The 13,707-nt window shown below is 35.4% G+C and overlaps 1 protein-coding gene across 2 annotated transcripts in view; it reads right to left on the bottom strand.

The window, feature by feature from the left end:
- Nucleotides 1-13,707, bottom strand: part of DPYD (dihydropyrimidine dehydrogenase) — an 815,942-nt gene that overhangs the window by 32,530 nt on the left and 769,705 nt on the right. For both annotated transcript variants that reach the window (XM_082383233.1, XM_082383234.1), the window contains one exon: nt 8,246-8,389. In XM_082383233.1, coding sequence (XP_082239359.1) covers nt 8,246-8,389 — 144 coding nt within the window. The remainder of the gene's footprint in view (nt 1-8,245; nt 8,390-13,707) is intronic.

Here is a 13,707-nt window from a genome sequence, read left to right as displayed (position 1 = left end):
GGGCTTTTGTTTTGTTCACTACTGAATCGCTAGTGACTAGAGCAGTGCTGGAACATAGTGGGTGGACAATAATAGTTGTTGGATAAATGACAAAATGGATGTATGGGTGAATAAGACAATTATTGCCAACTGGAAATTGGAATCTCAGTGGTTACATGTGAAAGACAAAAAGAAACAATACCAGATGTCCTTGCCAAGATGAGCAGTGCTTTCTGACCTGTGGGCCACTTCCTCATTCTTAAGACTTCCTCTTTTTTTTTCTCCATGTCATCATTTCCTTCTGGTTATTCTCTTATTTTTTTGATCACTTGTTCCCATTTGCTTCCCCAGAACTTCCTACTCCCTCATAGGGTATTAGGTTAAGCAAGAAATGAAGAAAATATACGTGAAGCTTCTGTCTTGTGTCTGGCACCCAGTAGGCAGTCAGCATGTCAGTTCTTTTTTCTTTATATCATCCAGCACAGGTGCAAAATTAGCTTGAGTTCACTAATTTCAATATGCTCAAATCTAAATTTTTCACCCCACATTAAAAAACTCATCAAACCTAAAACACCAAGAACAAAACCCTGATTCATTATCTTTCATTTTTCTTTATCTCAGTTAGTGGGACTATCAAAAATCTAATCATCTTAGTCTCCTTATTTTCAACTCCTTACTGTCCCTTATACCTCAGTATATAATGAGAATCATCAAATTTTAGAGGAAGAATTATCAAGACTTCATCAATTTAACCTCTGCTTCTGTTTCCATAACCATGGCCACTCACCAAATCTAGGACCACATTATGAATCACTGGGAACATCCCTTTTTCCACTTACCCTTCTAATCACTACCCAGTCTACCGGGCTCCTTAAACGCCAGTTCCTCAGAGAGGCCTTCCTCATCTCCTTCAATCTAAATTAGGTCTTGCTATGAAAGAGACTCCATACATCCTGTATTTTTCTTTATAATTTGTATTACAAATATAGCTTTATATTATTAGTGTGATTCTTTGTTTTAATACCTGTTTCTTTCTCTATTCTGTATGCTTCATGAGGACAGAGGCTGTGTCTGTTTTATTTTTTGTACTATAGATGCTCAATTCCTAGCACACTGCTTGTCTCATGGTAGGTATATGATAAAGATTTCCTGAAAAATATACGGACTTCTTCAAAACTTCCAACTTGGTTGACTTCCAGAGCTTTATGTATTCCTACTAACATTCTTGAGTTCACTTTACTGGACATATGGAAATGGAGGGTCACCCTAACGTGTTATCTCCTTCAAGCTGTCCATTCCTAACATCATAACTAATAGTAGGTAACATATACAGTATTTAGGATATGTTTGGTGCAGGCTAAAAGCACTTCACACACTACCTAATTTATAATCCCATGAGGCAGACTCTTTAATTATGTCCATCTTACAGATTAGTTAACTGAGGCGAGTTCATGTAGCTGCTAAATGGCAGTGGCATAATTTGAACCCAAGCAGCATAACAGAGTAGTTCCAGGCTTAATTCAGGAAACTCTTTTCCCATAAATGTAATCTGCTAAAATCTTATAAACCTTGCTACATATTTCAATGAAGGAAATAGCTTCTTAAGACTTTCTAGCAGTCACTTTCTTCAAACATGGGCTACTTACTAAAATGACACTGGTAAGCCCAAATTCAGTTTCATTAAATGCCTATGGCATTGCAGTAGGTAGAAAATCATATGTCACCTCTTATCCAAGATGACTTAATGTATTGTCGGGACTCCATTCCTTCCTTATTTGCCAAGGATATAGCTTCTTTAATCATGCCCTTTCTGGTAGCTTTAGCTATCCTTTCCGAGCGTATAAACACATGCAAGCTTAGAGTATCCTAACATATACAAACCAACCTTTCCCTCTACTACATTTCTTCTTGTCACTTTCCTTTTGATCTTTCTCAAGTTCAGGAAAGAGTATTCCATATGCCTTGTCCTTAATTTTGAAACCTTTATCCACTCTTCAATTTACCACCTGCTGGATTCTACTTTTCACCACTCCACTGAATCTGCTTAGGCCAAGATAAGCTAAAATATGAAGGTCTGATGTTTATGCTAAGGAGTTTACCTTAAGATCATGGTTAAGATGTGGGAATTTTAAGCAAAGGGTAAAACAATCAGATTTGCATTTAACAAAGAATACTTCATAATTGTTGGAGGATACATTAGATAAGAATGAGAAAAGAAGGTGGGAGGTCAGTTTGTAGAATATTTCAGAATTCCAGGAAAGAATGTGTAAAGAACAGAAGGGAAGAGCAGAAGGGAAGAAGACATGACAGATAAAAATGGTGGACATTGGTGAATGTCCATGATCCCATTCATGCGTGAGATGAGTCATAGGATGAAATCTAGGCCGAATTTCAGGTTTCTGCTTAGGTAAGAGGGTAGATAGAGTGCTGTTCATTGAGACACAGGACTCAGGAGGAAGATCAGGCTTAGAAGGAATGATAATCAGTTTAGTTTGAAGTACGATGGCCTTTATGCACCTTGCTTAGACTATCCAGGTGGAGGTATCCAGAAGATAGTGGGTGACACAGGTTTGAAGCATAAAAAGAGGTAGAGATGCAATCCAAAAATGGGCAGAAGACCTAAATAGACATTTCTCCAAAGAAGATATACAGATTGGCAACAAACACATGAAAGGATGCTCAACATCACTAATCATTAGAGAAATGCAAATCAAAACTACAATGAGGTATCACCTCACACCAGTCAGAATGGCCATCATCAAAAAATCTACAAACATTAAATGCTGGAGAGGGTGTGGAGAAAAGGGAACCCCCTTGCACTGTTAGTGGGAATGTAAATTGATATGGCCGCTATGGAGAACAGTATGGAGGTTCCTTAGAAAACTAAAAATAGAACTACCATACGACCCAGCAATCCCACTACTGGGCATATACCCTGAGAAAACCATAATTCAAAAAGAGTCATGTACCACAATGTTCACTGCAGCTCTATTTACAATAGCCAGGACATGGAAGCAAGCTAAGTGTCCATCGACAGATGAATGGATAAAGAAGATGTGGCACATATATACAATGGAATATTACTCAGCCATAAAAAGAAACGAAATTGAGTTATTTGTAGTGAGGTGGATGGACCTAGAGACTGTCATACAGAGTGAAGTAAGTCAGAAAGAGAAAAACAAATACCGTATGCTAACACATATATATGGAATCTAAAAAAAAAAAAAAAAAAGGTTCTGAAGAACCTAGGGGCAGGACAGGTATAAAGACGCAGACGTAGAGAATGGACTTGAGGACACAGGGAGGGGGAAGGGGAAGCTGGGACGAAGTGAGACAGGGTCATAGACATATATACACTACCAAATGTAAAATAGATAGCTAGTGGGAAGCAGCCGCATAGCACAGGGAGATCAGCTCGGTGCTTTGTGACCACCTAGAGGGGTGGGATAGGGAGGGTGGGAGGGAGACGCAAGAGGGAGGAGATAAGGGGATATATGTATATGTATACCTGATTCACTTTGTTATAAAGCAGAAACTAACACACCATTGTAAAGCAATTATACTCCAATAAAGGTGTTTAAAAAAAAAAAAAAGAGGTAAGGATAGAAGATAGTTGAGTCGATATATAGGAAAAGTTTAAATGAATCATAAACGGAAATGATATAGAAAGAAGGGAGCAGAGAGCGGAGTCCAGACACCATCATCATGTTCTCTCTCCACCCTTTTCTCTTATTGTACCCCAACCTGCATCTGCTTCTGTCATGTGAAGCTACATGCTGCTACCTGAACACATCACTCTTCCCCTCAAGGTCCACCTTCTGCTACCTTTTCCATCTGGTTAATATCGAGAAGAAAAAGGAACTATGTTGAACATATTTCAAAGTAAAGAATCAGCACTGTTTTAGAAGAAACATTTTTGTCTTCACAGAAATGTTAAAAGTAGTACTAAGGTCTTGGTTTCAAGTGAGGGGCTTATAGCCAAGAATTTTGGACTTTGTCAGAAGTTTTTATTTGTAAAGTTTTTTGTTAAACTCTTCCTTATTAGACAAAGGTTTACTTAAGGTATGAAACTTTTTATAGAAATTGGCCATCCTTATTAGAACTTTGTCTAACCCATTTTTGATTCACTCTTGAAAAGTTTTGGCGAATTTTGAGACATTGGACATTTAAATGTAAAGTAAGTCATGCAATTTATGATACATTTTTTGTCATTGAATCATAACTTGAGAGATGGAAGGAGCCACTTTAAAATGCAAATATTGAGATCTTGGAATGATTGCTTATTTGTGAAAAAAAATTAAAGATATAGCCATATCTGATACTTTAGAGCAGAACAAATTTTAGATTAATTAAATAATCAAACGTAAATTCCAAAAGAACCATATGGGGTGAATCCATATAATCTTAAGGTAGAAAAAGCTAAACTAAGCAAATAAAGAAAGGGAGAAAACACAAAACTAGCTTTTGCCAGATATGATTTCATAAAAGTAAAACTTCTGTATGTATATCTAAAAACACCATCATACAAATTATGAGGCAAATGGCAATATATAAAAATTTTATTTAAAAAAATCTATAAAACAAAGATAAATACTACAACAGAAAACTGGTCAAAAGAAATAAGTAACAAATTCACAAAAGAAGAAATGGTCAAAAATATATTAAAAAATCATGCCAATCTTACTACTATTTAGACACTGGAAATTAAACAAAAAATACTTTTTTGACTATTATGTTAGTTAAAATTAAAAATAAATCTATTGTTGATGGGTGTCTAAGAATATGAGTCCTCTCTTACATTTTTTGGCAGAATGTAAATTTGCATGTTCTTCCTGGAGAACAATTTGGCACTATGTATCAAAAGCCCTAAAATTTCACCTGCAATTTCTCTTGAGAAAACAATAAGAGATCTACACAAAGATTTTTGTACAACAATAGTTATAATAGCATTATTTGTAAAAAATTCTGGAAATAGCCTAAAAATTCAACAATAGGTTAATTTTTAGAAGTTAATAAGTTCATATTATGAAATATTATAAAACCATTAGAGTGATATATAAATAATTATGAGGTTTTTATATGGAAAATTTGAGTATTCTATATTTATTTTAATGTATTACATTTAGGTTTAGAAAAAGAACTAGAATTTTATAAATCTAAATTTTAATAGTGATTAAGTTGAGGTGGTAGGATTATGGGTAAATTTTAGATTAATCTTTGTGCTTTTAACAGAGACAAAACAAAACAAACAAATGAAACTACAGAAGGTCAGGAGGAGGAAGAAAAGCAGAAAGGAAAAGAGACTTCTTTGTCCAGTGGTCTCCTCTTACAGATCTCTCATTAGATATCTGCCCCAAATCAAGTGATTAGTAGCACAGTGGTGACAAAACCCATGTGTCACAATTCCCTTACTAAACGTTATTCTCCTTGTTCTATACTGACACCTTCATCTTCCATGAGCAATCTCTAGGTATATTTTGTATAGTTTCTAGAATGGATCCAAACATTTTGGTCCCTATTATGAGCCAATCTTTTCAATCCTAAGCCAACAATTCTCAATTTCACCTCCATCCCCCACTCTACCACTGTTTACTATGTGACTTGATCAAATTATTTAATGTTTTTTAATTCCTCAATTTTCTTATCTGTAAAATGAATATAAAGATAGTACCTATCACAGGTATTGTGAAGATTAAATGAGATAAAATATGTATAGCACTTGGAACAGTATTGGCATATTAGAGCTATTGGTTGCTACATACTTCCATTGATGCTTTCAGGAGATGAAATTTCTCTCCTACTCTGGAAAATCATACTGGAATATGAGTAAAAGTGAATTTATTAGAGGACAACTGCTCGAATTAAAAATACAATCATACACACACACAGAGCTCACTTTTGGTAACAACATCATGGCTCTAGAGATCAAGTGTCATCTAATACCACCACGAATATCTCTGGGACAGGGACAGATCTCTATCTTCCTTCTTCCTCTAAAACATAAGCTCTGCCCCACTCTATAGAAATATAAAGCCTTATAGAAAGCAAGATGAAATGAGCAGTCATTGTCATAGCATATGTAATTCCTCATTTTCCAGAAATAGTTGCACCTATAACTGGTGAAAATTCCCCCTCTCTCTGCAGAAAAACCTCACCATTATCAGCTACCATTATGCTTTCTGACAGGACACACCATATTCCTAGAAATGACAACAGGTATTATAGAATGGGTATAGACACCCTGGGAAGAAAAACAAGGTAGTGGAAAATCCACTGGACATTGAGAAAAATCTACCATAGCAGCCCCTTAATATGTCAGCACTGTTATGGTCTTAGTGATGGGAAGACGGTGTCAATGGTGTCTTGAGGCTTATGTAATGTAATACCAGGGGTACTTCAATTTGGATCATCTCTGAAGTAACAATTTAGGAGAGGAATGTAAGCCTGTACTATTTCTAATAAGACTCCTCATATCTCCTTGAGACTTTAAAAAATGTTTACTTACTTTCCTGACTTCCCATTTCTTTGGTTTATTTAATTCTGCTGAGTTTGATATTTTATTTGGATTAGTGATCGGCTAGCTTTAATTCAACTTCAGCAGGTTTTTTGTTTGTTCTGTTTTGGTTTTGCTTCTAGGTTGTCAATATATTCCCTGACAGAATAGAAGCCTACAAAAGGCCGCAATGCTTTTATAATCACCTTGCTCTTCCTTTATTTCAAATATAAATAATATTTTTCTTTTGAATTTTGTATACATAAGGAAAAGATGGAGATCTTACATTTATTTCAAATTAATTAAGTAGGAAAAAACAAGTAGGGACAATTCCCACTTAACCCCACATCATATATTAGTTATAGCCAAAGGGTGGGGGGTATAAGAGCCAAAGGATCTCACTTCTTCTTTACCTTCAGTGTCCAGTTCATCCTTCTAGTATCACACAAATAATTTAAAGGAAACAGCTCAAGAGACTCTTTGGGGCTATTATACTGCTGAAAGTCCCAAGTGTTCACTTTATTTGGAATTATGGCGTTCACGTGCTGGTAGAATTTGTGTTCAGCCACTTCCATATTTCCTTTCAGAACTCTGAATAACTTAACCCTCTCAACATCGTCTAAATTCCACTGTTTTTAGCATAGGACACATTTCTTCTTTCTCATAGATAGAGGGGATTTTTAAGGGTTCCAACTCCTGTTTGACTACTAAAGAGGAATTTCAAAGCGCTCCTAAGAGTAAGCTTTTCAGCTGATGCTTCAACCAGGAAATGGAGATAGTCACTAAATGGAGAAGAGTAAGTTTCCGTGACTGAAAACCACATTCCCTGATGGTGACTTCAGAGAGGATGTGGACCTGTAATACTCCTTTTTTTCTTTTTTTTAAATTATGATTACTTTAAAATAATTCCATCTTGAGGGAGATGGGCAGGAGGGAAGTAGGTGTGGCTATAAAAGTGCAAGCTGAGGGATCTTTGTGCTGATGGAACTCATATCTTGACTGTGGTGGTGGACACAGGAACCTACCCATGGGGTGAAATGACACAGAACTAAACACACGTGTGTGCTCACACATGCAAATGAGTAGAAGTACAACTGGGGAAATCTGAATAAGATCAGTAGATTGTATCTGTGTCATTATCCTTGTTGTGATGCTGTATTACAGTTTTACAACATGCTACCATTGGGGAAACTGGTTAAAGCATACATGAGACCTCTCTGTATTATTTCTTACACCTGTATGTGAATCTACATCTTTTTCAAAATAAGAAGTTAAAGAAGAAAAATAAGAAATATAATGCACACATAATTCCATCTTAATGATGATTTTTGATATTATCCAGAAAATAATTTCCTGAAACCCAAATTTGTACAGGCTTTCCCAAGGCTGAACCAGAGAAAGTCTGTCCAAAATGTAAGGTATCATGTTGATATTGATGGTGCATATTGATCATTTAGTTGTACTGTATGACTAAGATACCTCTTCGATTTAATTGTAGATTACAGTAATTTTTAAATGAGTGTAAGAAGACAAAGAATTCACTGTAATATTTTATGGCCTATTTAATACATCCAAAATTTGTATGAAACACATATTTGACAGTGTTCTAAAAAGTATAAAATATACAAATAAAAGAGGCTATCCTGTCACTGCAGACAGAATTTTTAAAGCTCAATATATTTTAAAAACAAAATCAGTGGTACATTTAAACAGGAAATAAACACAAAGTAAACAGTAAAATAGACATACTTACATATACAGTTTAATCTTTACCTTAATAGTGGGAATAGGCTTTCTGGGGATAAAATGGTTTCTCTCAAGTGGTGGAAAAGTTGCATTTTGTTCTTTCAGTCTAATCTTTTCCTCTGCTATGATTTTCTTGCGCTGCTCAAGATAAGGTCCAAAACTTGGCAGTTTCTAATAGGAAAACACACAAATAAGAAAGTATGTTAGCTCACAGAAGAGAAAAATGTGAGGATATAAACACAAATATTATAAACAAACAAATGTGTGTTTTGAGACTGTTTCACTTATACTGTAACAAGGTCTTCATTCATTCTTGGACACTATAGTCTTCTACGTATCAGAGTCCATTAATTATTAAAAAGAACACAATAGAACAACACCTTTACCAAATATGTATGTATTAGATATACAAATATTAATTGAAATACATTTCTAAACAGAATAAAATTCACAATGGTAAACCAAACCATTCACTTAAAACAATAGCTATTAGTTAAACCATTTGTTTAGTTCATATAGACAGAAGGTGAAACCTATTGATGCTTTTTTTCCTCTTCATCAGGTTTTTAGCACAATATAGACACAGCCTAGTCTCTGACAAATGCTTTTGTCAATAGCAAAGGTACTTTGCCAAAGTTCAAATCTGTATCTCTGTTTTATTGTGTTCAAATTCTCACTACATCTCTTTAAAGATTGTAACTAATGTTGATTGCAGTTTACTGGAATAGCTGAAAAACAAAATGGTAAAAATATTGATTTCTCTGCACAGAAAATAAAGTTTATTTTGCATGAAAGAGGCAAAAATAGAAATGAAAAGCAGAGGAAATATCACAGTGCTTAAATAAACTCCCTCAGTATTCAAAATCACATTATGGAGCTTTAAATCTCAAGGTTATTCAATTGTACTTTACAAAGTTCATTTAGAAAGATACCTGGGTGTCATGGAAAAATGCTAAGTGGTTTCACGTTAACACGAATATGCCCTCACACTATTCATTATCCTACAATTATTTCCTCTTCACTTTGTCCTTCTCTTCTAGAACCTTTGATCTTCACTTTTACTGACATATACTGCTGGTGATAGACACCACTGAATTCCAAATGTTCTGTGTCTGCCTGGAACCTGGAATTGCTAAGTCTCTTTTCAAAGACTGCAAAAATACCACCACCACCCCCAGCTCTCCTGCAGAATAAAGCAGATTTACCTAGCCAATGAAGGCTTGGAAAACTACAGCATTCCAAGGTCATCCTGATCTCTGCCCTAGCAAGTAATTAGGTGAAAAAATCACACTTGTTTTAAAACGCTGGCCTCTACCTACCAGGTTGCATAACACTCTAGGAATATGAGTTCTCTGGTCCTTTAGAGATGTCACTACGGTAGGTAAACTAAACTTAAACTGTGTCCCAATTCGGCCAATCTGCAACTGAAAATTTATATTAGCAGAAAATATTCATGTGGAACTATCTAAGATTGTTACTTCCATTACCAATTTACTGTAATTATGTCAACAAGTTGAGCAAATAGAAACAATGTTATGAATGCCAAATTAATACACACAATTAAACCAGAACTATATACTTCATCTCTGCACTTTAATGCTTTTCTAAATTACAATATTTAATGATTACAGTACTATGAAATGATATGACAGAGAGAGAAAATATATGAATATGTTGTACCTATTTTATCGTAAAATAAGTGATGCTGTCTTGTTAAAAAGCATAAAATAGAGTATAAAACAAATCCTCAATATTATCACATATGTAAGCCCCTTTAATGTAGAAAAGACAGTGCTTGCTTGTCCTATTATGAAATGATTCTTCTCCTAGGGCAGGTGAGGTGTTACGGATTACACTTGGTGCCAAAGAAATGCCCCGAGGGTCCTTTCTTTGGTGAATGCACCTCCACTTGATATAAATCTTGTCAGAATATCAATCTCCCCACACTTCTCTTACACATCAAGGACACCTCTACCCTAATCTTATATCCTTGAAGATTATTATCAAGACTTCTTAGTGTGAAACACATGACCTCTGAGTCTAGCAGATCCCTCATGATGAAGGCAAGCTCTATGAAAATCTGAACCATTATCCTGATTCCTTGATGGGGCCTTACCTTCCTCAACACTATCTCATTCCACCTAAATGTTCTGTAAAATTATTCAAAAGAAATTATTCTCAGAACTTTTTAATCTATCTTCTTTTAAACATAGACCAGAGGAGATATTTTTTTCCATTTAGATTATTCTTTATCCAGAGAGAAATAAAGCAGTTAAATTTAAACTGTGATGATTTCAAATTGTTCCAATAATGGTAATAATAATAACAATAATTAATAATAGGAAATCCCTTGATTCAGAATAGAATACAGCCTGAATAGACACCAACCACCCGATGTTTTCTGTAACTTTTTTACCATGGTTGACCACATTTACCATATTTAACTAATGCAGCCTTTCCATAACTAAAGGTGCTATGATTCTAATGTGCTAATCTTTTATAACTAGTCCTAAGGAGAGGTTTTCAATTTAACATAGAGATTCCTATAGGATTTTCTTTGTGTGTGGGTTGAAGAATCAGTGGAAAAAAAAGAAAACTGTTGCCAAAGTTTTCTTTAAATTGAAAGCACACCCACACAGAATATCAGTGACTGCCCCCTGGCCGTTCTGCCATTTATCTCCAAATCAAAGAGGGTCTATTTGCATGTAGCTTCTCACTGCCATATGGAGATCCCAGAGGCCGAAGTGTTGTAGTACCAGGTTCCAAAACTTCAAGCCTGCCATAGTCATTTTGCTTTCTGCATTAGTATGAGAAATTTCACTGCCTTTAAAAAATTATTATTATATCGCACGTTAGAATGCCTCTAGGAGAGCTGAGAACTGAACATTTGAAAAGTTAAATTTTCTGCAAATAAAAAGATCAATTCTCCCCTGCACCAGAGGATCACATATTACATTTAGGCATATGTTTGTGTTCAGATCTTGCCAAAGGAACAAACCAGATCAAAATAAAAATAAGGAAGAGTGAAGGTGAAGGCAGAGCAGGCCACTGTATATGTGTGCAATCAGCGATGATTAATAAAGCATTTAGTTCAAATCTCTGTCTGAACATATAGTTAATTGATTTCCTATTGCAGGAGGAGAAGCAGCAGGGCCTGACAGGGCCAGCAGCAGGAGCTTTTCCTCTTCATTCATTATTTTCTTGCAGAAAAAGTTGTAGCCTGCGGTAACTCAAAGAGAGCAGTTTTGAGCGTCATGCTATATTTCTTAAACAAAGGAAAAAGTTCTTTAGGACTCTCGAAAGCTGCTTTGTAACTGATGAGCTGAACAAAGCTCAGAAATGGTGTGATTTTTGTTTCAATGCTTTCTCCAGGGATTCATCATTGATGAATTTGTCCTCACCAGAAAAGCTAAATCCTACTCATTTAAAGATAACAGTATCTCACACTAAAACTGTCTCTGTCCAGATATTAAAAGCATTACACTGCCGATAGAAAAGTGACAACATAATGAATCAACAAGGATACCTTAAGCCAGCAAAGCTTTAAGGTAAAGAGGTCTATTTGGATTATAATTTATTCATGGATCAATCTAAAGGTAATTGAGCATATTATGAAGTAGAAGAGGGTTCTTGTTTCTAATAGAAGCAGGCACTAGTATCTTCCAGTTTAAATTGCATAATTTTTATGAGAATGGCTGCAAGTTGGCTAATAGCACTGGTCTATAGTGTTGTAAGAGATCAACTCTTATTTTCCTAATCATACTCTCTCATCTGATTTGAAACAATGAGGGCAAGAAAAGTAATTTCTTTGATATTCAAATGGTAATAAGTTACAAGATAAAATGATTTCAGGTTTATACTGAGTGCGAGATATATATATGTATATATATAGTGCATATACTGTAAATATATACACACACACACACACACACACTGAGTGCAATATATATCTGTGTGTATTTTAAATTGTATATATATTTTGCACTCAGTATAAACCTGAAATCCAAATATATATATGTCTCATTTCTGTGTGTATACACTGACAGATTGAAGAATAAATTAGAGGTAAAGGATATAGTATGCTTCACGACTAAGAATTTATTTTATATTTTTTACAAAAACACATTCACATATGACTTAGTTACACTATCTATCTTTTGTCATTTATTCAACATATACAATATCAAATGCCTACTCTGGGCCAGGAACTGTCCTTCGCTACATTAAAGGTTGAATAATTTCCATACGTAATGTGTGTAATTATCATTGTGACTAATTTTATAAGTATCTCCTGTCATTCATTAAGGGGTGGTGTCAGGCTGAATTATATGTGAAGTATATCTGGTTATTGCAGTTATCTAAAGGCATTGTACACAAAGCTCCTTGGAAAACTATTTAATCTCAATCAAATGACCAACAAAGAGAAAAGTGAAGAAAACAAACTTTCAAAGAGTTGATCTTTAACAAAACTCAGAAAGGCAACGGAGTACTCTTGGATACCTAAGATAAAAAATGCAGGAGCACGATGGCTGGGAACCTGGGTTCTCTGAGTGTGTTCCTAGCACACCCTAATTTCTTTTTTTTTTTTTTAAACATCTTTATTGGAGTATAATTGCTTTACAATAGTGTGTTAGTTTCTGCTTTATAACAAAGTGAATCAGTTATACATATACATATGTTCCCATATCTCTTCCCTCTTGCGTCTCCCTCCCTCCCACCCTCCGTATCCCACCTCTCTAGGTGGTCACAAAGCACCAAGCTGATCTCCCTGTGCTATGCGGTTGCTTCCCACTAGCTATCTATTTTACATTTAGTAGTGTATATATGTCCATGCCCCTGTCTCACTTCGTCCCAGCTTACCCTTCCCCCTCCCTGTGTCCTCAAGTCCATTCTCTACGTCTGCGTCTTTATACCTGTCCTGCCCCTAGGTTCTTCAGAACCTTTTTTTTTTTAGATTCCATATATATGTTAGCATACGGTATTTGTTTTTCTCTTTCTGACTTACTTCACTCTGTATGACAGACTCTAGGTCCATCCACCTCACTACAAATAACTCAATTTCATTTCTTTTTATGGCTGAGTAATATTCCATTGTATATATGTGCCACATCTTCTTTATCCATTCATCTGATGATGGACACTTAGGTTGCTTCCATGTCCTGGCTATTGTAAATAGAGCTGCAGTGAACATTGTGGTACATGACTCTTTTTGAATTATGGTTTTCTCAGGGTATATGCCCAGTAGTGGGATTGCTGGGTCGTATGGTAGTTCTATTTTTAGTTTTTTAAGGAACCTCCATACTGTTCTCCATAGTGGCTGTATCAATTTACATTCCCACCAACAGTGCAAGAGGGTTCCCTTTTCTCCACACCCTCTCCAGCATTTATTGTTTCTAGATTTTTTGATGATGGCCATTCTGACCGGGCACACCCTAATTTCAATCATTGTGCACTTGGTGTGATGCAAGGAAGTGTGGGAGACAGACATG

The sequence above is a fragment of the Balaenoptera borealis genome, assembly GCF_965194805.1.
Source record: "Balaenoptera borealis genome assembly, chromosome: 1".
Lineage (NCBI taxonomy): Eukaryota > Metazoa > Chordata > Mammalia > Artiodactyla > Balaenopteridae > Balaenoptera > Balaenoptera borealis.
The sequence above is the reverse complement of the archived record's forward strand: the minus strand, read 5'-3'. Positions and strand labels throughout refer to the sequence as shown.